This window comes from Eupeodes corollae, chromosome 1 (genome assembly GCF_945859685.1).
Source record: "Eupeodes corollae chromosome 1, idEupCoro1.1, whole genome shotgun sequence".
NCBI classification, from domain to species: domain Eukaryota; kingdom Metazoa; phylum Arthropoda; class Insecta; order Diptera; family Syrphidae; genus Eupeodes; species Eupeodes corollae.
Window position 1 is genome coordinate 8042873 of NC_079147.1, and position 26510 is coordinate 8069382.

Consider the following 26510-nt stretch of genomic DNA (forward strand, 5'->3'; position numbering starts at 1 on the left):
AAATTGCTCCCAATAATCTTTCTGGTTTCTTTTGAATGACCCAAAAGCTCCTATGCCTCTAGCAATATCAGGATTCCTTTCCATCAGTTCCACAAGCTTTGCAAACTGATTTGTATTCGTTCTTGAAATAAACATTATTATTTTCGGTTTTTATAATAATTCACAAACTACATTTTTCTTTTGTCACACATTTTTAAATATTTTGATTCGATAGGATTTGACAATTTGAGCGGTTAAATTAGCGAACTCTCGCTTTTTGTAATTCTACGAGAACTTAATTCGTTAAAGTTTTGACATTTAAAGCGAACTTAATTTGAGCGAATCGCTATTCCTAATACGAAATTAGCGAATTCGCAAAGTTTTAAGTTCGATTCGCTATTCATAATGGGGGCCTAAGTTTATTAACATTGTTCGACAGTTTAAATATAAAATTTGAATTAAAAATATTGTAAAGAACACGAGTTACACCGATGTGAGCAAGTCCACCTCGAAAAAATGGGCTCGCACTTCCTCCACGATTCCGTTTAAATGTGCTGAATCCAACCCAACAAATTTCAAGTCATTGGGTCAAGCCGTTTTTTGAGATACGATGGAGGAAAGTTTGAAAATCCGTTTAAAGTTTCAAAACCTCTTAACTATGAAAATAACAACTTACCTTTCAATCGGCGATGCCTGGTCCATAGAGTATTCTTTCCTTTTCTTCTTGAAACTCTTTCAAAGCAGATTGTTCAGCTCTTGAATCAATGCTGGATTCTTTATTGGCATCACTTACTCGCCTCGCCGTTCAGAACGTGAATTTTTCGTTTGCTTTGTTTTTTGCTATAAAAATATCGACATTTTTGGAATTTTAGCTTGTCGATAGTTCATTCCATGCGTTTACATGTGCTGAATCCAACCCATCAAATCTCAAGTCAAAGTTTGAAAAACACAGTTTTAAGAAAAAATCGTTTAAAGTTTCAAGTCCTCTTAACTATGAAAATATCAAATTACCTTTCAATCCCTTCCTCTTCTTCTTGAAACTCCTGCAAAACAGATTATTCAGCTCTTGAATCAATTCTCGATTGTTTAACAGCATAACTTACGTGCCGCTCAGAACGTGAGATTCGCTTCACATCACGTTTCTCAATATAAGCATGGGCTTCGCGGTCTATACGGCATCCCATAACCGACATTACTTTCAAATTACCTTCAAAACCTTCATTAAAGACTCTTTGAATAACTTTATCACTAAGTTTACCTGGTCCTTTTCCACCGATTCCTTTATTTGTTTTACCTTTTTTAACAGCCCTAAGTCGTATCTTTAAAACAACTTCGAATTTTGAAAAATCCCTTTACTACCGTATTCTAGACTTATTAAACTAGCGATTTATGAAAACAAAAAATTTGATTTTGTGAATCCATCATATGGGATGACCCCTTAAAGCTTCCCTGAATCATGCAATTCAAATCAATAGAAGCTTTCATTAGTTCAGTGTTAAAAGACGATAATCTTTTCGGATCGGATTTAATTATATTTGTTTCTGGTTGTCAAACGACAATCTTTACCTGTTTTAATCTTGAATTAAGGAAACATTGTCGATTATATTATAATCCAATAGGCAGGTTCAGGTGACATAAGGGACTAGAGAGTAATGCAAAGTTTCGAGTAACTGCTTGGCCAGCTGCCAAACAAATTATCTTCTAATTAAGGCAACTTTTCTTCAGCTTCTCTGTACATGCCCTGCTCTAGCTCTAAAACGCAAGAATTACCTAGTTCTTCTTTAACGATCTAAACGTTCTAAATCATATCAGCATAATCAGCCTCTCACGTTTCGTAAGGGACTTAAACTGGTTATATTGAGCTTAGGAGGAACCCTCAAGATTCATGTGGTATCACAATGAACCATTAAACTGTCTATCATGGGACATGGACACCCACTTTAACCTAACCTAACCTAAGGCAATTTGTAGCTTGTCTGAGAAGTGTTTTGTAGGTAACAATATTTTTTATTGTTTTTGTAGGATGAACTCAAAGTAGAATTTAGTAAGGTAAAGGTCCAAGTTTGAAATGTAGCTGTTTTGGTCAAAATTAGCTTTTAAAAAATACAGTTGACTTCAAATGAAGTCTCCTATGTTGTCCGAACCTCTTCAATGAATGACTTGCATTTGAGACTATTGTTGAAACGTGAACATTAATATTTGATTCCCACCCTATTTCTGCCCAATCTGGATGTGTCCTGTCTCTACACAGACTAATTCTGCCATTTTCAGCCATCAGCTGATTAAACAAGATAAACATAAACAACAAATTCTCCGATGACTTCTGGCAAACAAATTGTCGTATACCATTCAGAATTGACCGACTACTGTCGCCACGTGACCAGTAATGCCGAAGAAACAGGCAACCTTTGCTTTGATGTGCTTCTTCCGCGAACAACTTTTGTTGGATTTGGTTCATCTTGAAAGACCCATACAGTCGATTGCTGTTGTGTTTCGGGCTCATACACATTACCCGTATTTTTCACCATTTCCTTGCACCAATCGACATGAGCCTTCTTTTGAGCGTTCATCAGATTATGCGTAATCCAACGCGGTAAAATCTTTTTCACAGCCAAAAGTTCGAATAATATCTTATTGATGCTAGTCATTCTAAAGCCCAAAGATGACTCTATCTCACGATTTGTAACATGTCGATCTTGCTTTATCAGTGCAAGCATCGATATTTTGTGGCACAATTATAGATTTTGGACTACGGAATTTGTTTTTTTTTTACAGTGCTATAGGATAGTGCTTTATCGCTGTAGAAAAGAATTAAGTTCATCGCTGCTCTCTTGTCTTGATAATCCACGTCGAAAGTTATGAAAAATAATCGCACGAAAATGTTCACGAGTTAATTTCAACAACACAAATCGCACTTAAATGAAACATGTTCTGTAGAAGGTTATGGTTAAAAATGTCAAACTTTCCGTTGAAAATGTCAGATGGCGCCTGGCAACACTTACTGTTACCTAGGCTAGAAATAAAAGTAACAACCCTCGTATGAGTAAAAATTGGCTAGCCCTGTATAAGTAAGAGAATGTAGTCCTTATTCTTTTGAGGTACTATTATTATTTATTAAAAGCTTTAGAAAACTTGTTCTGCTTTTTATAAATAAATGTTGGGACTGGTATATTACCTATTTTTCTATTATTACTTATTTTCTTTTAAAAAGTGTTTATATTGTTAATAAGGGAAGTAAACATAGCTTTTTAAAGCAGCTTATATTTTGTTCGTACCTGCAATAACATTATTTTAATAGTCCAAGAGCCCGGGCCGGCCAGACATATCTTTTGTCATAAAAGCTGAAAGTGTCTATGTGTGCCTCTAGTACAGGTAAGAACGATCCCCACCCATGATACCTGGGTAGTGGTTCCTTTGGCAAGTAACAGGTAGCAAAGGTGCGTAAAATTCCAATTTTTTCTATTTCATTCGTAACAATATCAAAATTCACTTTACTCATTGCCAGACACTTGGTATGGTTCCAGACACCCCTCAACTATAATATTTTGTAATTCAATTTACGTTATATTATAAAAGCTAAATTTAATATATGTTTTTTGGGGAGCTATTAAACAATGGTTCCTTAGCAGCCACACATTTTCGAGGATTTTATCATCCTGCCAGTCACTTTCAATTGAGCAGAAGTTGCAAGAGCGCTTAGCATATATAGCAATCCATGCGAGCGGAACAGAGCAGGGCCGATCAGGGCTCTTGCTCTATAAAGGCTTATCACAGTATGTGTAATTTTCAAGCCTTGACTTGTGATTATTGTCAAATCTGTAAAAAGTAATTCTTGTTATGAAAAATGTATTTAAAATTATTAGTCTTTCGATTTTGGTACATCACGTTGCGCCATACAACGGGCTTGACTATCAAAATCTCCAGCTATTTGTTTCCTCTGTTTGAAAGAGGTGGTCTATGAGCTTTTATGACAGAAATGTAGTTAGGGTCTGAAACCTAACACAAACGGTATGAAAATAAGCAACGTTTGTGGACTTTTGATAGTAGAAAATAAATGTATACACATTTTGTTGTAAAGTGAATTAAACTATTTTCTTGGTGGTTACAGAAAAATAGCAACACGCTTGAGATGACAATTTGAATGCACAAATTGTTTTGAAGTCAAATTTAAAATTGCCTTAACTGCCGCACGCAATTTTCTTCTTTTATTGTTGTTACATTGAAATTTGTATCATAAATTTAAAAACAATTAACATGATTAAACAATTATTTATTTACAGCCAATGAAAAGGCTCCGGTTTTAAGACACGCAACCCATGCTATCGATGAGACTAAACAAGCTCTTACTAAAATGAGATGTGCAAGTAGTCCAAGGGATAAAACGTAAGTTAATACAAATCCTGCTGCTTTACTAGATTATTACAATTTTTATTTTATTCTTAAAGAATTTTCTCGCGTACTCTAATTGCTGCGTGCAATGATAACGACGTTAACACCGTACGAAGACTTTTGGGCAAAGGAAATATCAATATTAATGAATCCACTGATGATGGAGAATCTCTGCTCTCAATGGCTTGTTCAGCTGGTTATTATGAACTTGCTCAGGTAATTTAAGACCACAAAATATATATAAGCAACTTTAATAAAATAAAAAAAACATTTGTAGGTTCTATTGGCAATGTCAGCTGCGCAAGTAGAGGATAAAGGGCAGAAGGATTGTACACCTCTAATGGAAGCAGCTTCGGCTGGTCATCTTGATATTGTTAAACTTTTGCTTAGCCATAATGCTGATGTTAATGCTCATTGTGCCACAGGTAATACGCCACTGATGTTTGCATGTGCCGGTGGCCATTGCGATGTGGTAAAAGAGCTACTTAAACATGGGGCAAATGTTGAAGAACAAAACGAAAATGGCCATACACCATTAATGGAAGCAGCATCAGCTGGGCATGTTGAAGTTGCCAAGGTATGTTACACAGAGATTGATTGTTTTAAACCAAATTATGCGAAATTAATGTTAATGATTAAAACCCGAGATACGAGATTTGAAGTTAATTTTCATGTTGATTGAGTTAATAATCCGTGAATTTGAGCTTTGGTCAATGACAACCTTTGATCTTATCTGAAACGTTATTTTGTTAAAAATATTTATAATTTTCGAATTTTTTCACAATACTACATATTTCTATTTAAAAAGGTCCTTCTCGAACATGGGGCAGGAATAAACACCCATTCGAATGAGTTCAAGGAAAGTGCTCTTACTTTGGCCTGCTATAAGGGCCACTTGAATATGGTCCGATTTCTATTGCAAGCTGGAGCAGATCAAGAACACAAGACAGACGAGATGCACACAGCTCTGATGGAAGCCTCAATGGATGGTCATGTGGAGGTGGCACGTTTACTGCTCGATTCGGGAGCACAGGTTAACATGCCAACCGATTCATTTGAATCACCTCTTACATTGGCCGCTTGTGGCGGTCACGTTGAATTGGCAACTTTACTCATTGAACGTGGGGCTAATATTGAAGAGGTAAATGATGAAGGCTACACACCCCTTATGGAAGCAGCAAGAGAAGGCCATGAGGAAATGGTGGCACTTCTGCTTAACAAGGGAGCCAACATCAACGCAACAACTGAGGAAACGCAAGAGACTGCTCTAACGCTAGCATGCTGTGGTGGTTTTATGGAAGTGGCTGAGTTTCTTATTAAAGAAGGCGCCAATTTGGAATTGGGCGCATCAACTCCTCTGATGGAAGCTGCCCAAGAAGGGCACACTGACCTGGTTCGATTCTTGTTGCAAAACAAAGCAAATGTACATGCCGAAACACAAACAGGAGATACAGCATTAACTCACGCAGCCGAAAATGGTCACACCGATGCCGCCGAAGTACTTCTTAGCTATGGAGCAGAGTTGGAGCATGAATCTGAAGGCGGTCGAACACCTTTAATGAAGGCGTGCCGTGCTGGTCACCTTTGTACTGTCAAATTCCTAATTCAAAAAGGGGCAGATGTTAACAAACAAACAACTAGTAATGATCATACACCCTTATCCCTGGCTTGCGCCGGCGGTCATCAAGCTGTTGTGGAGCTTTTGCTTAAAAGTGGGGCCGATCCCTACCATAAGCTTAAGGACAATAGCACAATGTTGATTGAAGCAGCAAAAGGTGGCCATACGCGTGTAGTTGAGTTGCTTTTCAAGTATCCCCATCTCATACAAAACCATCAGAACGAACTGCAGACTAATGGAATTAACAATGCTGCCAATAACGCTGGCCAGCTGCAGTTAATCAACATCCAACAGCAAAAACAATTGCAACAACAATTGCAGCAACAACTGCAGCAGCTTAGCGCTCCACCAGGTTTGCATGAGGTACCTGAGGCAGTAAGAGTTTCCAACCAACAACTATTCCACCAGCAACAATTTCCATCTGTGGATTATTTGGACGAGCCATTAATTGCCAATTCCACGGAAGGTTTTGCCATCGATCCGAATTCCTTAAATGCTCAGCAGCAAGAGGCCCTAATTGCAAAGAGCAGGCTATTTCATTGTTTCGAACAGGGGTTCGCTCACGGAGTGAGATCTCAATCAGGCATAGTAAACCAACTCATTAGCAGTAACAACACCCCTGTAACCCAAACTATAAATCAAACACATGCTGGTTCAAGTTCTGTCAATTGTGGAACTCCATCCGGAACATCAACTACCATCAGCAATACCAACACAATCAAGCAGAAGAGTCTATTACGTAAAAATCGCCAGCCTCCAGCTCCATTTGAACTAAATCTTACAAGCTCTGAAGCTCAGCAAGTGCGATCACAGCCTCTGGGCGAGGACGATATTTCTGCTGGTGTTGTTGGTGTTACTCCTGCATGTTTGTCAACTGGTACCACTTCGATATCTAATGATGAAGAGAAACGCAGAAGGCGAAATATGATCAGGGATTTCACAAAGGTAAAGGTAATGAGAATATTTCAGCTTGGAATTCGGTATGAGGTACTAAATTATTTCCCTTTGTATTTTAGATGGTGCGTGACAATAAAGCGCCCCCTTCTTCATTACTTCCATCTTTTGATGTCACCAGTGCAGGAGTCGGAACAATTCCAGCTGCACCAGGTAAGACCACCACTCAAAAAAAAAACAAAACACTGATTTATTTATGAACTTAAAACATAAACTTATGCTTAAAGGTGCTAAAGATGATCCACCCAATATACCAATGTTGATTGCCTCAGCCTTGCAAACGGGAATGAATATGACAACCACTCCAGATGAATCGACCGCAGTGTCTGATCTGTTTAAACCAGGATCATTGAATTCTCTTGCACCTTACACCAATACCTTGCTCGCTCCAACTTCCGGTATTACGTCTTCATCGCTTGGTGGCCAAACCAGTAGCAATAACACAACTACAACAACCACAACTCAAATTACAACACCATCGGAAGTGTCCCAAAGTACAGCTATAAGTGATAGACCAAAGGTTAAGCCTGTTTCAAAGAAAGATGGCAAGAACCTGCGTAAAACTGTTTTTCCAGCTCTGTTGCAGCAAAATCAAATGGTTTCCATTTATAATAACTTAGTAAGTTAAAAAATTAATCTCATTTAAAATAAATTGTTTGTAAATTTATTTAATTTTTTTTTTAGCCATTGCTGTTGACATCAGAGTCAAATAAGATCGATAGAAATCAACAGGCGTTTATGAGAGGCGTAATGGCTGCTAAGATTGATCAGTATAAATTAAATAATACTCCAATGCCTGGAACTCCGTCAACGTCTACTGGTGGCGAAACGGGACCCATTCCGTACTGCTTGCAGCACAATTTGATTGGTTCACAAACTTTGCACGAAGCTCTTCAGGCTGCTTGCTCTCAAGCATCTTCCTCTATGGTTCAATCGATTGATTCAAGGTATGAATGTGTAGGAATTGAGGAGTCGTGTTCTTCACTTCTTGCTCATTTCAGGGATATGCCACCTAACATAACATCTGGTTCATGTGAATCGATAAATTCGATTGGTTCTTCATTGGCTAACGAACCCGAGGATTACAACGTAGGGGTAAATACTCAATTCAAAATGTTACAAATGGTCGCTGCACAAATGCCAAACTATCCAATGCAGAAGACTATTCAACGTTTGTTCGTCGATCATCCCAAATCACCAACTGAGTCACCACCAGCCAGCTCTGCGTTCAATCAAGACTGTAGTGGAATTGATGGCAACGAGCCCGGAGGCACAGAAACTATCAGTGTGTGTGAAGTTGCTTCGACTCCCAGCGTCGGAAGCAATACTGCAACCAAACGAAGCGCCACTGTCGAAGAGTATGAAGAGGATGAAGACGAGGACATAGATGATGATGACGATGAAGAAGATGATGAGGATGACGAGGACGATGATGAGGACGATGAAGACGAGGATGAAGAGGAGGAAAATGATGACGAGGAGAACGAGGACGATGAAGATGAAGTCGATGATGATGAAGAAGACATTGAACTGGATTCGCCAACAAAGAGCCGCAAATTGTCTCATCGATTAGGCAACTTGATTCTGTCCAATGTAGCCCTCAAGCCAGATGATATCACACAGGCCTTGTGTGATTTTCGTCCCGATCTTCATGCAACAGATTTGGTGCAAGTATTTCCTCAGATTGGCAACTACAAATCTGGAACCTTGACAAACCTCCAGCAACAATTCAGTACACAGCAGGGTAAGAAACGATAACACTTGAAGTTTTAGAACATTTTTGCAACAAATATTTAGTATATTCTCTTGGTGCAGCCACGTTTGCCCAAAATGAAGACCATTTTCGCATGTACGACAACACGGACGATGATTGCGAAATTTACGCCCCCTTGGGAGAGACTTTAGAGCAGTTCAACGCTGAAGACGATGGCAGTCGTGATCGAATCTATGACATCACAGTCGATGAAATATTTCAAGTCATTCACGACCCTTCATTGCAGGTTAATACAAGTTCAATAACAAAACTTCTTTTTTTTTTAAATAATAAGTTTGTAGAAATTTGTGACTATATATTTTTTTCTTATAATTCAAGGAACTAACAACTAATTTGAACTGCTCTGAATTGGCCGATATTGGTTTAAATTCTATTTGTAAGACACGTTGGAATGGACATGCTCAACATCTACAATCCGCAGGTTCCACCAACATGTGTCTTTCGTCTGAAGAAAACGAGCAACAGCGGCAAACCAGTCAGCTGCTTCTTGACTACCAATTGCAACAGCAGATTCAGCAAGTTGAAGATCTACAGATATGCAATCAATTACAAGTATGACTTTCTACAATCCTGTGATAGAGATTTGTTTTTTTACTAATCTTTTCTTCTATTTTTAGAATCAACTTCAACAAACAACTCTCGCACTAACACCGATTGCTACGGATTCTGATTCAATTGGAATTCTGGCATTACCCAATAGCCAAGTTGATATGCAACAACTTCAGCATCAACAATCTGCCAATGGACAAACTCTATCTCAAACTATTTTGCAATCTTCTGGATCGCAGCAAATAATTCAACAACAAACGCAGCATATTTTGTCTAGTGATGCCCAACAACAGACAAACTATGTTTTTAATGTCGATCCAGAGAAGCCTTCTCCTTCACTGCAATTGCTCTTCCAACTGCCATCAGTCCAGCAACAGAAGCAACAAATACAATCTGCAGCATCTATAATATCAGCGCAACAGCAAATGCAGCAACACCAACAGCAACATCAACAACAACACCAACAACAACATCAACAACAACAACAGCATCAGCAACAACAGCATCAGCAACAGCAGCAACAACAACATCAGCAACAACAACAACTTCAACACCAGCAGCAACAGCAGCAGCAACAACAACAGCATATTCACCAGCAACAACAACAACAACAGCAGCAATGTAATACTGTTCAAGAAATTGGACCGTCTGGAGTTATTTGTCAACCGGTTGTGCAAACTAACCAAGTGACTCAAACTAATCTTATTTTGCAACAACAAGCTGCTTTAGCCCAACAGGTAATAAATCAGCAGGTTCTGAAACAAAAGCAACACCAGCAGCAGCAGCAGCTCTTACAATTCCAACAACAACAACAACAGCAGCAACCACAGTCATGTTCGCAGCATACACAGGTAAAATAGAAAAAGAAAAAAACAAATCAAAACAACTTGAAATTGATACAAAATTAAAATAATAAAAAATAAATACTTTACCTGATTATGGGATTCGTGGCGAATCGTTTTGCTAGCGAGTTTGCAATTTTTCAATTATTGCTTTCGCTTTGGCCTTCTTCGTTTCGAAGGCGAATTTAAAATGGTCATAATGTTTGTTGGCGATTTGAAATCCGATACCTTTTTTTGGCGGATTTACAGGCGAAAGAGTGTTCTTCATTATTCACTGTTCGATTTCGTGGATTCTTTCTTGATTGCAATAATATACAACTGTGAGTTAGCTTTATTTTAATTTTCTCATAATTTATCTGCGATCAACAATTTCCAACAAATTCCATCAAAACAAAACAATTTTTTTTGGAAAGCTGTCAAATCACTGGAATATAGAAAAAAAAAGTCAAACCAAAAGTGTCAAATCACTGGAATACAGGAAGAGCTTTTTTCGCTTCGCCGCGCATTCGTTAATAATTAAATACGCCGCGAGTCGAATTTGAAAGGTCGAATTGAAAACGACCCGCCGCGAACCTCATAATCAGGACCCTGCTTATTTTTGCTACATTTTACACATCTTATATTTTTACAATGTTTATTTATTATTTACTTAAAACAGCAGGTTCAAGTGGCTACGCAAACTCAACCAGCAGTTAACAGAAACGCTTCAACAAGTCAATTTTGTCCTTCTATTCCGATATCTGCTGATGTTAGTATTGGCGTCTGCACTATAACATCTCAACAGCAGCAACAACAACAACAGCAACAACAGCAGCAGCAACAACAGCAACAACAACAACATCAACAGCAGCAACAACAACAGCAGCAACAACAACAACAGCAGCAGCAACAAATTCAGCAACAACAGCAAATTCAACTGCAACAACAAACTCTTACCACCACAACGAAGTCCTCCGGAGGAATCGCAAAGAAGGCAATTGATAAAGCCTCGCGTAAAGATCGCAATCGATACTCATTACTTCGTCAAACTCCGGCAGGAAGTCAAGGTTTGTAGAAGCAATTTTTAAAGCCCTTTGATAATACGAAACTTCAATATTTTTGTTAAACACCTTTCCTGTTCCATAATTTTTATTTTTATTGAACTGCTAAAAGTTTGTTTTTTTTTTAAATTTAAAAGTAATTTGCATAAAAACTTAAGTAAGGTAACGTTAGATTCTTAACCTTAACAAAATTGCAAAAGAATTCAAGTATTTTAAAATCAACTTTTATTTTAAGGACACCAACGAATCGAAACAAATAGGAACATGTATTGAACAAAATTATAAGAATTAGATAATTACCTTGTATATTAATTTGAATAGTACTATCATGAGGAGGACGAGATTTCCAATATCTAATATATAAAATTCTCTTGTCACAGTGTTAGTTGCCTTACTCCTCCGAAACAGGTGAACCAATTTTAATGAAATTTTGCATATAAATTCGGTAGTTCTGAGAATAGGTTTTTATCTTCTTTTATATTCCTAAGTGCTATTGTTTAATTTCGTAAACATCGTACATGGTGCAACGATCTTACGATAGTAATATAAAGTGATGCTATGTACAATGAAGCATTGATTGCTATTGAGGATCATTGCAAACATACCAGTCATCCATTTCGGTATGTATTCATCAAATCGAAATGCATCTTATTGAAAAGCGACTGGATTGAATCGTGAACTACAGTAAAATTTTGTATATATGGCAGAGATTGCTGCTTGTAATGTCCCACTAATGAATTAAGAAAAAAGAACAATTTATGACCATATCATACTCGCAGTTTCAGCAGAACAAGGTGGATTCTTTTTTTTGGATGCACCAGGTGGAACTGGAAAAACATTCCTTATTTCGATAATTCTTGCTAAAATACGATCAAATAATGGTATCGCATTGGCTGTTGCATCTTCTGGCATTGCGGTAACTTTATTGGGTGGATGCAGAAGAGCTCTATTAGTATTTAAAGTGCCACAGTGCCCATGGCCACAGTGCTGAAACAGTGTAAAATTATCATCACTTAATTTTATAATAGGCAGCGCCCCCATGATCCGCCTTCCGTAAGAAAATTTAGTGTTTCATTATGGTACTATTCAAATTAATATACAAAGATAATTATTAAAATTTAAGATCAGTACACTATTGCAAAAACTTTCAGTACCTCCTGTAAAAGTTTTTTTTAGTTAATTTTACAACTATAGAGTCAGGCTTGTCCAGATCATCTGTTGCCGGAGTTCTCTAACTGGTAGAGCATTGTAACTGTCAACATTGCACATTTTATGAATCCTTAACCAAATATATTTGTTTTTTGAAGGATTACATGTTCTTATCTCAAATACGATCCATGAAAATTATTGTTGATAACAAATAATGGTAATTCGACCAAACAGTCATTTTAAATTAGATTTTATGGAACAGTGAAGGCTCATCATTATTTGATTTCTTTACGACAAAGTTTTAGTCTTTAAAACTCGGTTTATTGAAAAATTGGAAATCGTTTGAGTCTTTACTGATTTCTTCATCAATTTCTCTAGCGTTATTACTCAGAATTAGATCTCAGTCTGAGATAAAGCTTCGATTTATTGGACTCTCAAATTTGTTTTATATATTAGAATTTGATTTCCATTCCTGTCTTTAATTCTATGAACGGTTTAAAATGATCAGATAATATTGTTTTATTAAATTTAAAGTCATCGAATTGTTTTAATGTGCAATAATAATAAATTATTAGAAAATACAGTTGTGGATGTTTTTAGGTTAAAATTTAAAGCTTCTGAACTATAAAACTACACAAGAGAACACCAGGACCATGGACAATTTGTCAAGAAATAACTTCAAATCTCAAAAGTGCAATATATTTAAAGGAAGACATTTTGTTCATGTCCTTTAAGAAGTCATAATATTCATTTAGTTACATTTTATGTTGAAAACCAATATAGATATAACATACAACTTTTAATGAAAATTATATTGCAGTGTTTAATCTGTGTCACATTCATTAATGTTTTCCCCTTTACCCTCGCCACGGTAACTTCAATTCTATGAACGTTTCATGGAAGGCATAAGGTCCATAGACCTTGGGCCCTACTCTGTAATGCGTTTCGAAAGCCAATCGTATTCGAATCTGATATTCGATTCGGTTATAAATTTGTACTCTGTAAAGTATTCGAATCGTATAAAACAATCGTCTAGTACTTTTTCTATTTATCGAATAGATTTTCCGAGAAAACGAGGACAAAATTAAAATTCAGTCAGTGTGACTTTTTTCACTGTTTTGCAATTGCCACATTCCTCTTTTTAATTCAAACTGATTTTTTTTTCAGTCATTTTGTGTTTTGAAATTTGTCTTTTGCAAAGGTATACTTTTTTTCCTTCAAGTCATACGAATCCCACCATAATTTCAAATTGCGTTAGTTTGGTATGCACATTGTTCGCTGATGCTTCCCTGTAATGGAATTTATTTGCTTAAATTTTGAGTAAAATTATTATTTCTTATATTTTACCTATTTCACATAACTTAACACAATTTTCCATTTGTGTCCTTTAAAAACTACCTTCGAATTGCAATTCGTTACCTCTCTTGGTGTGGAAACAAAATTTTCGTTTTCGAACGCTAATGACATTCGGAAACGCATTGACAGGTACGAAAAATCCTAATACGGATTTGTCATTCCGTAAGTACTAGATTTCTTATCCGCATTAGAAATAGAGAGTACAAAATATTCGGTTTCGAAAATATTTGCTTTCGAAACGCATTACAGAGTAGGGCCCCAGTTATGGATGTATTAAGGTTTAAATTTTAAGCTTCTGAACTATAAGATTACACAAGAGAACAAAAGGGCCATGGACATTTTGTCAAGAAATAAGTTCAAATCTCAAAAGAGCAATATGTCCAAATGTAGACATTTTATGTCCTTTTAAGAAGCTATAATATTCATTTAGTTACATTTTATGTTGAAAAGCTATATACATAGTTAGAACATGCAACTTTCAATGAAAGTTATATTGCAGCGTAAATCCTGTGTCACATTAATTAATGTTTTCCCCTTCTCCCTTGCCACGGTGAATACAATTCTTTGAACGTTCCATGGAAGGCATAATTTCAATAAACCTTGTTTCAATTTGTGTAACTTTAAGGTTCATGGAAATTCTAACCACAGATATTATGTAAATCAATAATGAATTGTTTAGAACCAAATAAGCAAAACCTTTTAAAAGCAAACAATACAAATAATAAAAATAGAACTTCTATAAAAATGAAAATTATTTTAAATCGACACTTTATTTAATAAACGGAAATGCAATCACAAATCTGTTTACCGATAAATCAGAACTAATAGAATGTCAGAAATGTATGTCAAAAATCCTACTGGGTGCTATGAAAGTAGTTAGAACTTTGTTTTATTAAACCGTGATCTAAGTCCTCAAAACTCAATAAAAAATGTACACTGAGTTCTAAGGTAATTAAATAAAATTCCAAATAGTTTTAAAATCAAATTTTAAAGATAAACCGAGAGTTGAGCACTGAGAGCAGTATTGGCGTAACCCTCATTTTTCCAATTTTAAGTTTATTCCACTAACATGACCAAAATTGAATTCTCTTTCGATGCAGAAGTGGCGTAGCTCATATTTGTTTATAAACCTACACAAAATTGTTGAAACATTGTTTCTGCTTTTCGTAGGACAGAAATGGCGTAGCTCGCTTAAGCCACTTCTGCATTATGCATTGAATCTATTCCGCATGCATCTACGCCATTTCTGCAATAAAATTTCACGCTGCAATAAAAGATTCTTGCAAGAAATGTGAATTTCTTAACAATAAGCTTAAGTTTGCGACTGATCATGAGAAGCCTTAAATATTGGGGATGTGTCGGTTGGATCAAGAGGTCCCCAAGAAATTGGCATTGCATTATATTAAAAATTTTGTGAGTACCTCAAATTTAATTATGTACACTGACCAGTGTGGTGGGCAAAATAGGAATATCAAGATGTCCGTTTTGTGCCAATATATCGTTTCGCATAGAAGGTTAGGTTAGGTTAGGTTATAGTGGCTGTCCAAGATGGAAACGGATAAACTTAGGCCAGTTTATTGGCCCATTGTGATACCACATGAATCTTGAGGCTTCCTCCTAAGCTCAATAGAACCAGCTTGAGTCCCTTACGAAACGTGAGAGGCTGATTATACCGATATGATTTAGTTCGTTAAAGAAGAATTCTCCTTGGTAATTCTTGCGTTTTCGAGCTAGAGCAGGGCATGTGCAGAGAAGATGAAGAACCGTTTCTTCCTCGTCCATACAGCTTCTGCAAAAGTCATTTGAGAATACGCCTAGTCTCATGGTGTGCTTTCCTATTAGACAGTGTCCGGTTATGACACCTATTATCGAGCTTATATCCGATCTGCTTAGAGAGAGCAAGCACCTTGAACGTTTTAACTCCAGTGTTGGCAAGATGTATTTTGTGGCTTGACACGTGGTGATGTTGGTCCACCTGGTGCCTGCCCTCCTCGCAGCGTCTTGCATTAGCAACAGTTTACAAGTAGCGATTGGTATGCCAGTACTTGCCAAACGTGGTAGGATAGGCTGTACTGTACCGTTCCTGGCGAGCAGAGCTGTAAAAAATGCAATCATTTTTGTATTGCAGTTAAATGATTGAAAAGACTTACATTTTAAATAATTTGACTTCATGTCAGTACTTAACTTCGAAAAAAAAATCACAGTTAATTTTGAAGTCTTTTGTAAAAAAATCATTTAGAGCAGTTAAAAGACTTAAAATCAAAAGAATGCATTACTTTTTACTGCTCGCATTCTTGTAAGTCTTTTGAAAGCCTTTTACATTCTTTGCATTCATTAAGTCTTTTGATTGCATTCAATGTAATGCAGTCATTTGAATGCTTTGAAGTCTTTTTACTGCTTGAAATCTTTTTATTGCTTGAAGTCTTTTGAGTGCTTTAAGTCTATCTATATAGTTTATCAGCAGGTTCCTTACGACTAGCATTTACTTTGCTCTTTTGATTATTAATTGTACTCGTAGTTAGCCTCACAAATACAAAGTCTAATGTTGCACGTTGTTTTTAATATTAATTTAGTTTATATTTGAGTTAGTTTTTTTTTTGAAAAAGTGTTTCTCCTGCCCGAACTAAGAACACCTACACAAACGTCTTTTTTTAGAAGCCACCTTATATGTTTTAGCCTATGATCACACCTTCTGTACAATACATTCATAAAAAGTAGTCTTTAGACTTCAAGCAGTAGAAAGACTTCAAGCAGTAAAAAGACTTCAAAGCATTCAAATGACTGCACTACATTGAATGCAATCAAAAGACTTAATGAATGCAAAGAATGTAAAAGGCTTTTAAAAGACTTACAAGAATGCAAGCAGTAAAAAGTAATACATTCTTTTGACTTTAAGTCTTTTAACTGCTCTAAATGATTTTTTTACAAAAGACTTCAAAATTAACTGGGAATTTGTTTTCGAAGTTAAAGTATTGCATTAAGCAATGTTAATGCATTCCCAAAATTCAGTTAAATGATTGGGACTTTTCGCGATGAAATACCAAATGATTGCATTCTTTTAGCGCTCTGCTGGCGAGTTCATCTGCCTTACAGTTACCTGGAATGTCTCTATGCCCCGGCACCCAGCAAAGGTGAATATTAAACTGTTGCGCCATCTCCATTAGAGATGATCGACAGTTATGGAGTGTTATAGAGTTTGTAGAGACAGAGTCCAGAGATTTGATAGCTGCCTGGCTATCAGATTAAATACGGATATCAGATGTTTATATCACGTTTTCTTTGAGCCAAAACAAGACTTCTTTTATAGCCAAAATTTCCGCCTGGAACACGCTACAATGATTGGGAAGGCGGAATGAGAGACTAAATTTCAGGCGTTCAGAGTACACACCTCCACCAATCCCTTCTTTTGTTTTTGACCCATCTATGTGAAAATGGATTGACTCATCCTCCAAGAATGTCCTATCCTCTCAAAAAGATCTGGACATTTCTGTCGAATTGTAGTTGCGGGATGGTGTAGTCTTTGTGCTTTGGGATTGATTCTAAGAAACTTAGAATTACGGAGTGGCCAATGTTGTTGTTAGTCCACTGCGACGAAGCATTGAAGCGAATAGCAGAGCTTGCAGCTATTTGTTTGCTAAATATGTCAAGAGGTGTAAGATAGAGCAAGGTGTCCAGTGCCGCAGACGGGGTCGTGCGAGGCGATCCGCTTATACATAGGCAGGCTGGACGTTGGACTTTATTTAACTTATCCCTGTTTATACCTTTCTCATTCGCATAGTAGCTATCTTGTAAATAAAATTGATCACAAATTTGTATTGAGGGGACTCTCTTACTTACCTTGTGATCAAGACTTTGGTCTTATCAAGAAGCAAAAGAACTATTTCAAAGACATTTTTGGCCTCTATGGCATTTAAAATTATTGTTAGGGATGGATCTGTAATGTTTTCGACGAAAAAATTTGAAAAAATATAAATCAAAAGATTAATGTTAATAAAGGGAAAATGGAATGGCTTCAAATTTTGAAAGAGACCCGCTTCAATAATATTATTCAATAATAAGAACTAATACGTGCTAATTATTGGTGTAATCAACTTCCTTTTTTAAAATGATTTGAGTATCCAGAAAGCAGAAGTGGTGTAAGCCAAATAAAATCCAGGAAATCACAAATTTACAGACGAGGTTAAGATCTAAAATAAAAGATATTCCGCCAGATATGTCATAGCTGAAGTTTATTTGCCATTATTTTAAATAGGAAACCAATAATAAACAAATATTTTTCTTTAAGTTCTTTAACCGTGATTTTCTTAATTATTGCAATTTGGGGTTACGTCACTTCTGCTCTCAATACCTGAGTTATAGATAGCATAGATTTTCAAATCAATTTTAGAACTTCGTTAAGGGATTAGTTTGGATAAGAGTAATTTAATTCTTTAGTTTTTGATTTGACCTCATATAATTTCTATATTTTAATGCATGTATTTAAAAAAAGTCAACGTTTTAATTCATTTACAAAAAAAACTCTTTTTCTAACAAGCAAATAAAATTATCAACTTGATTTTGTTGTCTCTATTTTTCTCACTAGCTAACACCACTACTCAGCAATACCAACAAGCAGTTACAACTGTAGCTACAACACCCGATAAAATAATCGACGTTGACTCCGAAACTGACTCTAATCATGACACTGCCCTTACACTGGCATGCGCCGGTGGACATGAAGAGCTAGTTGAACTTCTTATAAATCGGGGTGCCAATATTGAACATCGTGATAAGAAGGGATTCACACCATTAATACTTGCTGCCACCGCTGGTCACGAAAAAGTAGTTGACATTCTTTTGAAGCATGGCGCTGAGCTAGAAGCTCAATCCGAGCGAACAAAAGACACTCCTCTGTCGCTAGCATGCTCTGGCGGACGGTATGAGGTAGTTGAACTTTTGCTTAGTGTCAGTGCAAACAAAGAACATCGAAATGTGTCAGATTACACGCCTTTGAGCCTGGCAGCTAGTGGTGGTTACGTGAATATCATAAAACTCTTGCTAAGCAATGGAGCCGAGATTAATTCGCGAACTGGCAGCAAGCTTGGCATTTCGCCTCTGATGTTGGCCGCTATGAACGGTCATACTGCAGCTGTGAAATTACTTCTTGATCAGGGTTCTGATATCAATGCCCAAATCGAGACAAATCGAAACACCGCTTTAACCCTTGCATGCTTTCAAGGACGTCACGAAGTGGTTAGTCTTTTATTGGATCGCAAAGCCAATGTTGAACATCGGGCTAAAACCGGCCTCACTCCGCTGATGGAAGCCGCTTCAGGTGGTTACATTGATGTAGGTAGAGTCTTGCTCGATAAAGGCGCCGATGTAAATGCAGCCCCAGTTCCGACATCACGTGATACAGCTTTAACAATTGCCGCCGATAAAGGTCATTTGAAATTCGTTGAACTGCTTTTGTCTCGTGGTGCTTCCGTTGAAGTGAAGAACAAAAAAGGAAACTCTCCGCTTTGGTTGGCAGCTCACGGAGGTCATCTAAGTGTAGTTGAAATATTGTATAACCACAATGCCGATATCGACTCACAAGACAACCGCAGAGTATCATGCTTAATGGCTGCGTTTCGCAAGGGACACACCAAAGTGGTCAAGTGGATGGTTCAATATGTAACGCAATTCCCTTCTGACCAAGAAATGAATCGCTTCATTAGCACCATAAGTGATAAAGAATTGTTGGAGAAATGTTACGATTGTGTTAACATTATTCGAGCTGCAAAAGAAGCTCAGGCAGTTAAGGCAAACAAGAACGCGTCAATTTTGCTGGAAGAACTTGATATGGAACGTACTAGAGAAGAAAGCCGTCGGGCCGCAGCTGCTCGCCGACGAGAACGCAAAAAGAAGAAGAAAATGGAGAAGAAAGAAGAAAAACGAAGACTTCTCGAGGGTTCAAATGGGAACGAGAATGCCGGCGAGGGCTGTGATAAAGACTCTGATAAAGAGGACGATAGTGATAAAGAAGATGAAGCTGCTGATGAAGAAGACGACGTTGTAAACCATAATCCTTATCGCGAAGAAGGTGATTCTGGAATCGATCAGGGTTCCTGCTCCAGCACTGACCTCAAAGCAGCAAATTCTCAACCTGATAAAAGCAACAAGAACAAAAACAAAAAGAAGAAGAACGCCAATCGTAATTCGAACAGCCCCACACCAAACCCCGGTCCGAGTGGTGGTAGCCAAAATGGTGATGAACCACTGCCGACAAGAAAGAAGAAGGAGGAAGCACCTGCTGCATCTACAAGCAATAAACACAAAAAAGCTGCTGATCCTCCTACTGCCACTAAAATCGTAGAATCCAAACTTCCGAAAGTAGTACAGCAGCAAACCCCGGCGCAATCACATGTTGCTCCTGAGGTGCCTGAAAAGCCATCTTCGAACAAGAGAGAGGAGAATAAACGCAAAGAAGCAAAGGATTCCCTTAAGCAGCGTGAAAAAGAGAATCTGGCTCCTAAGGATGAGGCGGTAATCAGCCAACAAGCACCATCTACCCGTAAACACTCTGATAAAAAGCCGATCGCCGCAACCGATGCAAGCGTGTCCTCACATAATACTGTCACAGTAGCTGCCAGCGGCATTTCAGCCCAAAAGCAACATGGTAATTCGGCAGAAGGAAGCGGCCGCAAGTCGATGATATTTTCATCCCGTCACGTGAATGCTGCGGGCTCTGAAAAAGACGATACTGCACATAGCCAGAAGTCGCACCGAGTTGGTGGTAGTGCCCAGCACGAAGAACAACACTCTACGTCTAAAGTGAGCCCCCTAAAACCGCAGACAGGATCGACAAGCAGTGGTAGTGTTGCTGCAAAGCGGGGAGAAGATGGTTGGAAGGAAGTTGTACGTAAGAGTTCCACTCAACAGCAAACTTCTTCAAATTCCTCGTCTACTCCCTCGTCCGTCCCAACTGAGATGACATGCAAGAAAGTCCAAGTTCCTGTTAATGCTATATCACGAGTAATTGGCCGTGCAGGCAGCAACATCAATGCTATTCGTGCCACAACTGGGGCACATATCGAAGTGGAAAAGCAAGGAAAAAACCAATCGGAGAGAAGCATTACAATCAAAGGTCTCCACGATGCTACAAAACAAGCTCACATGCTTATTTCAGCTTTGATCAAAGATCCAGACGTAGATATACTTCAGATGCTGCCACGAATCAATCCAAATATTAAACCGCTTCCATTGGTGGTTAATTCTTGGGACAAAAACACCCCACTGACGCAATCATCCTCTAGCAGCACGTTTAGTGGAAGTTCTTCGGTAACAACCACATCTTCGATGTCATACGCCGCAAAGCACGGCACTTCTTCTACAAAGTCTACATCCTTATCGTCGCAGGCAAGCAGCACCTCAAGCAAATCTGCAACCTCAGTATTCTCGCAGCAATCAACAACAAAGACTTCGAGCAGTTCAGCAACAGTAGTTAGTTCCTCCCGTTCGCAACCAGGTGGGGTTCCCGCAAAGGGATTCTGCTTCCAACAAAATCCTCGTGTTTCAAGCTCTTCATCATCTAGCACTTCATCCACTCAAAAATCTCGAAATGTTACTTCGAGCGATTCCTTGTCGAGCGCCACAAAGACGACAACCACATACACCAATGTCATAATGTCGCAAAGAAATGTCGTGTCCAAGAATCAGATCCCTACCCAGGTACTAACTCAACCTTTTGCTAGTGCAGCAGCTGCAGCTAGCGGTGGCCAGACGTTTGCCGCCAAGCTCACTTCTAGCAATAATCACAACACCAGTGGTGGAGAAAAACGATCCGGATCAGGAGTTGCTAACCCTCAACAAATAGCATCTAACCTATTGAACATGATGTCCAGCTCGTACCATAGTTCACCAAAGAAGAACGCAAGTAAGGCTCCAACAAATAATTCGAACAGTATGAATAATCTCAACACCCTGGCTGGTCCAATTGGTACGTTTAATGTAGCCGAGGCTGCTGTTAGCATGGCAGTGGCCGCCAGTGCAGCGCAGCAGGCACAGTCACAGGCCCCAGTCCGTTCCGTAACCCCTATAGGGCAACAAGCAATTGTGGCTAGTTCACAAGCATTAACAACTCAACGAAACACTTCCCCATCGCCAGTTATGATATCGATTCAGTCGCATGTGCCTGTTGCTGCAACTGGTTCAATGACAACACCTGCTTCGCAAGTTGCAACAAGTGTCTCCGTTAAGACTCCAGCTATTGTCCCGCCATTACAGTCGAAAATAGGCAGCGAGTACTCACTGTTCAATGACACTTATCAGAACCAATGGGAGAACAAACCAATGTACAATTCTACCAATAGTGATTCAATTCCCAAGGCTGATGCCTCGAAGGCACCTGGCTATAATCGGGGCAACGTTATAAGTTCTCCAGTGAGCTCGAAAGCATCAAGCAACTCGACATCTCCACCCGGCAATTCTGTGATTGCCGTTCAACCAACAAACCTAAATATTCTGCCAGTATCAGTAAGTGCCACATCCCCAGGCAATGGAGTTGTTTCCTCAATTGCGGGGGCTGTTGTAAGTGGCCAACAACAACAACAGCAACAACAGCAGCAGCAGCAGCAACAATCTTTGTCGATTGTCTCCTCGATGCCTACCATCACAACATCAACTTCTATTAACGTTGTTAATGAAAGCGAGTTGTCTAGCGTCCTAAAACCAATAGTAGGCAGTGGTCAAAGCCTGGGAGGGTCAGTTGTTCAACCGGCTATAGCTCCTCCTCCAAGTGGCTTAGCCATTCAAAGACCAACCGGTGGCCAGCAACATCGACCAGCTACATCTCAAATAGAGACGCCAGTTATGAATTTCGGTCCCATAGGATCTAATTCAAACCGAAACGCTCCAGGAGCTGTAGGGGATCATGTACAAGGTTCATCTTCTGCCAGCAGATACTACGACCAGATGGCACAATCAAATCTGTCACACCAAATGAACTTCAACGTGGATTCGTTAATGCCAGGTTACCATATGGGCACTGGTGGGAGTGGTGGTAATGGAGCATCGGCGCCATCAATGGGCGGGCCTGCTACTGGCCCCATGAACAATTCTTCTAATCCATTGCACATGTCACGCTTGAATCCTCGCGCATCGGTGTTCTCCCAGCCTAATAAATCAAATCAACAGCTAGGCGGAGGCGCTAGTGGAGGAAGTATGTTCCATCAGAATATTGCCAATATGGTTATTGGTGGAGGTTACAACAGTGGAGGGCAAAAGCAGTTGGGTGGTTTAACAGCCGCTCCAGGTCGCCCCCAGTCACAACCCCAATCTGGAGCAGCTGGACGCTGGTATCCACAGAACGATTATAGCGGTTATATGCCGTCGACGGCAAGGGAATTGCTTAATCTAGAAAACGGCTTACCCAATGCCATGGGTGGTGTTACAAGTGGATCGCCAGCTGCCATGTCCCCCAACAATCCAAATCTTCAAGCTTCGCAAGGAAATGGTTTGATGACCCAGCAAATGAACCAACAACAGCCGCCCCCAAATATGCAAGGCAACAACGATGACATGAGAAAAATGCCACGGCCCATAGGCACGGAGCGTGCTTCATGGAAATACAATAACTATCCGAACATGAATTCAGCTGGAATCAATAGTGGAGTTTCATTAGATGCAGATCCAAATACTGCATCGGCTAGTGGTGGCAATCCGGTAGCTATGGGCGGTCCAATGCCACCATGGATGATGGATAAGTCACAAAACCAACAACAGCAGCAACAGCCTCCATCGGCCATGAATCATCCTCAAAATAATTGGATGAAGTCGCAATACCGATATTATGCAGGTGTTGGGGATTATCATCAGCAAGATCAGTTCCATGTAAGTTATTGTTATTTATTTTCATCAGTCGGTGAAATGGCAATTCTTATAACAACAAATCGTCTGGTTTTTATTTATATTAAGTATTTATAATTTATTATCTTTTTTCTTATAGATTATGGATTATCATACAACTGTGCCTCCCCCGACTGTTAATCAGGCTCAGCCAATGAATCTTATCCCAACATTTCAATATCCGCATTATGTTGGACACTCGGATCTAAACCAGATGCCGGATAAAATCGAATTATGGGATCATCACGATAAAAATGTAAATTTGAATAAATTATATTATTTGGAGATTTAATTACTAATCGATATTTAATTTTAGACATGGCCCTCTAATTGGACTAATTAATCAACCAACCGAAATAATCTAAAGAGAAAATAAGCAGACAGAAGCAACTAAAATGTCCTCCTTGATCACCGAAAAATACGAAAAATAATATTCGAAATATTATCAAAACTTTGCAAAAATCAATTATTCGTTGATCTTATTTGTTTTGTTTTCTATATTGATTTAAATGTTTTCTTAAAACAAGCAACAAAACAAAAACAAAAAAACACACACATTTCACCCGCGCTGCTTACCTTGCAAAAGAATTATTAATTTATGCAATTAATTTTAGCAAGAAGCAACATTTATTTATACACACAATATTTTTTTTTCTTTCTATTAATAATAATTTACCCTTATCTCTTTATTTTTTGTTTTCCTACTTTATTTTTGTTTTGTTTTTACTTTCGAAAAAATTCAGAGAAAACAAAGTAAATTCAATGATAATTCTTAAAAATCATAGATTTTAGGTTCATACATATATAAAAATAATCATACGAATAATATTAAATGCTATGCATCAATAATTTCAATAATTCAACAAAAATGAAACAAAGCAAAAAATAAAACAAACAAAACATGAATTATAAACATAAAGCAAAATGAAAACATGTATCTATATTTTAAGCAGGATTTTTCTTTATTATTCTAAATATATATATAAAATATTCAAAGGAAAAGCATAAACAATGAGCATTAATGAATTAATCTCAATTGATTATTGTATTTTATTTCAATTTACAAAAAAAAAGAAACAAAGAAACAACTTAAAAAAAAAAAAACAATGAAGAACCTAAAACCAGAAACAATTAGAGACAAGGCCATTGTCACGAGGATCCTGTCATCACACCACAAGTCGGAACGGAGAAACCAACACCTCCTTTAATCCCCCTTTCAGCAACTTTAATTTGGAATGAAACTAATAAAATCTTACTAAGCATAATTGTTAAATGAAACAAACAACAAACAAACAAAACTATTGCTTTCAGAATTTAAGAATTTTGTAAGGACGTTAAACTAAACAAAATAAAAAGAACACGTTTGGCACAAAATTGTTCGGTTAAAAAATTTGGAGTGCAAGTCCGCAGAAAATATAAAATATTATATTCAAATATAAATCAAATAAATAAAATGCAGAATTAACAAGTAAATATAATTCTACAGTTAATTGAAAAGTTTAAAAAAAATCACTTAAAGAAAAACTTAGAAAGACGAAGTTAATGGAGAAAATGAATCTACACACTTACACTTCTATTATTTACAATAATAATTCATAAAATATTATATTGCTTATATTCGTCAGAGTGACTAAAAAAAAAAAACAAAAGTTAAAAGCGAAATGATTTAAAAATTGGGAGGAGCAGAGAATGAATGCACCACACTTAGATCCCACCAACAAATCTGAATCGGCTAATTTGTTTTTCCTCCATTGATTGCCATTTATGTATATCGATCTAAACATCATTCTCTTCTCACATAATCTCATAAGATAGAAATTAAAAAAAAAATATATAAACAATTTTAGCATAAAATAGTTCACACCGCAGACAATTTTGTTCATCATATCTCTTTTGGTAAACAAATAACTACGCTAGCAACTTCTGGGAAATTGGGCATCTTGATTGTTGCTTTTGTAGTTTTTGTTTAACAAATAATTGAATGCTGAATTTTATTTTACTTTTTCTTTTTTTCAACCAACTCAGAGTTTGGTTTGAAGAAATAAAACATTTTATCTTAGAACTATCAAAATGAAATTTAAGAAAAAATAAAAAAAAAACTTATTAAAATTGCTATTTGGACTTAAAATAAAAAAATAAAACAAATAAAAACAAAACATTTTTAAAATGTATTATTTTTTAAAATTATTACTATAATCATCGCTATAAAAATAGATATTTAGCCTCTAAAAGAACATTAAAAAAATATATATATAAACATAAATACAAAATCAACTTTTAACCTAATTATGAATGTAAGTTAATTTACAACAAATTAAATAAAAGAAACTAAAAAGAAAAGAAATTTTTCTGATGGTGATTTTGTGCATTGCATGCATCTTCTATACATTTACCGCGCATAGGTGTCACTTTAGCGATATAACATTAAAACAAAATTAGCTGACAAACTAAATGCAAAGCAGATATTTTAAAAACAAACAAGAAAACATTTAACTGGTATGTAATACAGATCGTATACTCTCATTTTGGCTTGCATACACAAGAAAAACAATTCAATTTATTCAAAAACACACAACAAAACATACTTTTGTTGAATTAAACAAACAAACAAACAAAACAAAAAAAAAAACGTTTACTATTATTAATATTATTATTTTTTAATTATAACCTTATAAATATATATATACATACATAAATATATTCAACAAGCATACTTCAAAACTGAATAGAATCAATTCAAACCGATGAATTCAAAAAGAAAAACAACAAAAATAAATTCAAACAAAAAGCAAAAAGAAATGAATTAAACAGAAAATTATATAAATATACTATTATTAATACTATAATTAATGAAAATGCATACATAACAAAAATATACATTAAACGTATATGTTATATTAAATAGAAATATTATTATTACAATTATTGCTGTATGAGAACCTTACGGACATATTATTAATTATTATATTATTAAAATATGAATAAAAACATAA

At 37.0% G+C, this 26510-nt stretch overlaps 1 protein-coding gene across 10 annotated transcripts in view; it reads left to right on the plus strand.

Moving 5' to 3' along the window:
- LOC129939616 (ankyrin repeat and KH domain-containing protein mask) overlaps positions 1-26510 on the plus strand; it is a 55766-nt gene extending 29256 nt beyond the window's left edge. For 6 of the 10 annotated variants that reach the window (XM_056047690.1, XM_056047691.1, XM_056047694.1 and 3 more), the window contains 15 exons: positions 4260-4362; positions 4425-4584; positions 4646-4945; positions 5177-6937; positions 7003-7093; positions 7168-7559; positions 7625-7887; positions 7942-8684; positions 8738-8940; positions 9033-9266; positions 9332-10114; positions 10764-11151; positions 18233-23502; positions 23618-23773; positions 23834-26510. In XM_056047690.1, the coding sequence (XP_055903665.1) occupies positions 4260-4362; positions 4425-4584; positions 4646-4945; positions 5177-6937; positions 7003-7093; positions 7168-7559; positions 7625-7887; positions 7942-8684; positions 8738-8940; positions 9033-9266; positions 9332-10114; positions 10764-11151; positions 18233-23502; positions 23618-23773; positions 23834-23860 (10874 nt within the window). In that variant the 3' untranslated portion in view covers positions 23861-26510. The remainder of the gene's footprint in view (positions 1-4259; positions 4363-4424; positions 4585-4645; positions 4946-5176; positions 6938-7002; positions 7094-7167; positions 7560-7624; positions 7888-7941; positions 8685-8737; positions 8941-9032; positions 9267-9331; positions 10115-10763; positions 11152-18232; positions 23503-23617; positions 23774-23833) is intronic. The other 4 variants (XM_056047698.1, XM_056047695.1, XM_056047697.1 and 1 more) reach the window with 4 other exon arrangements.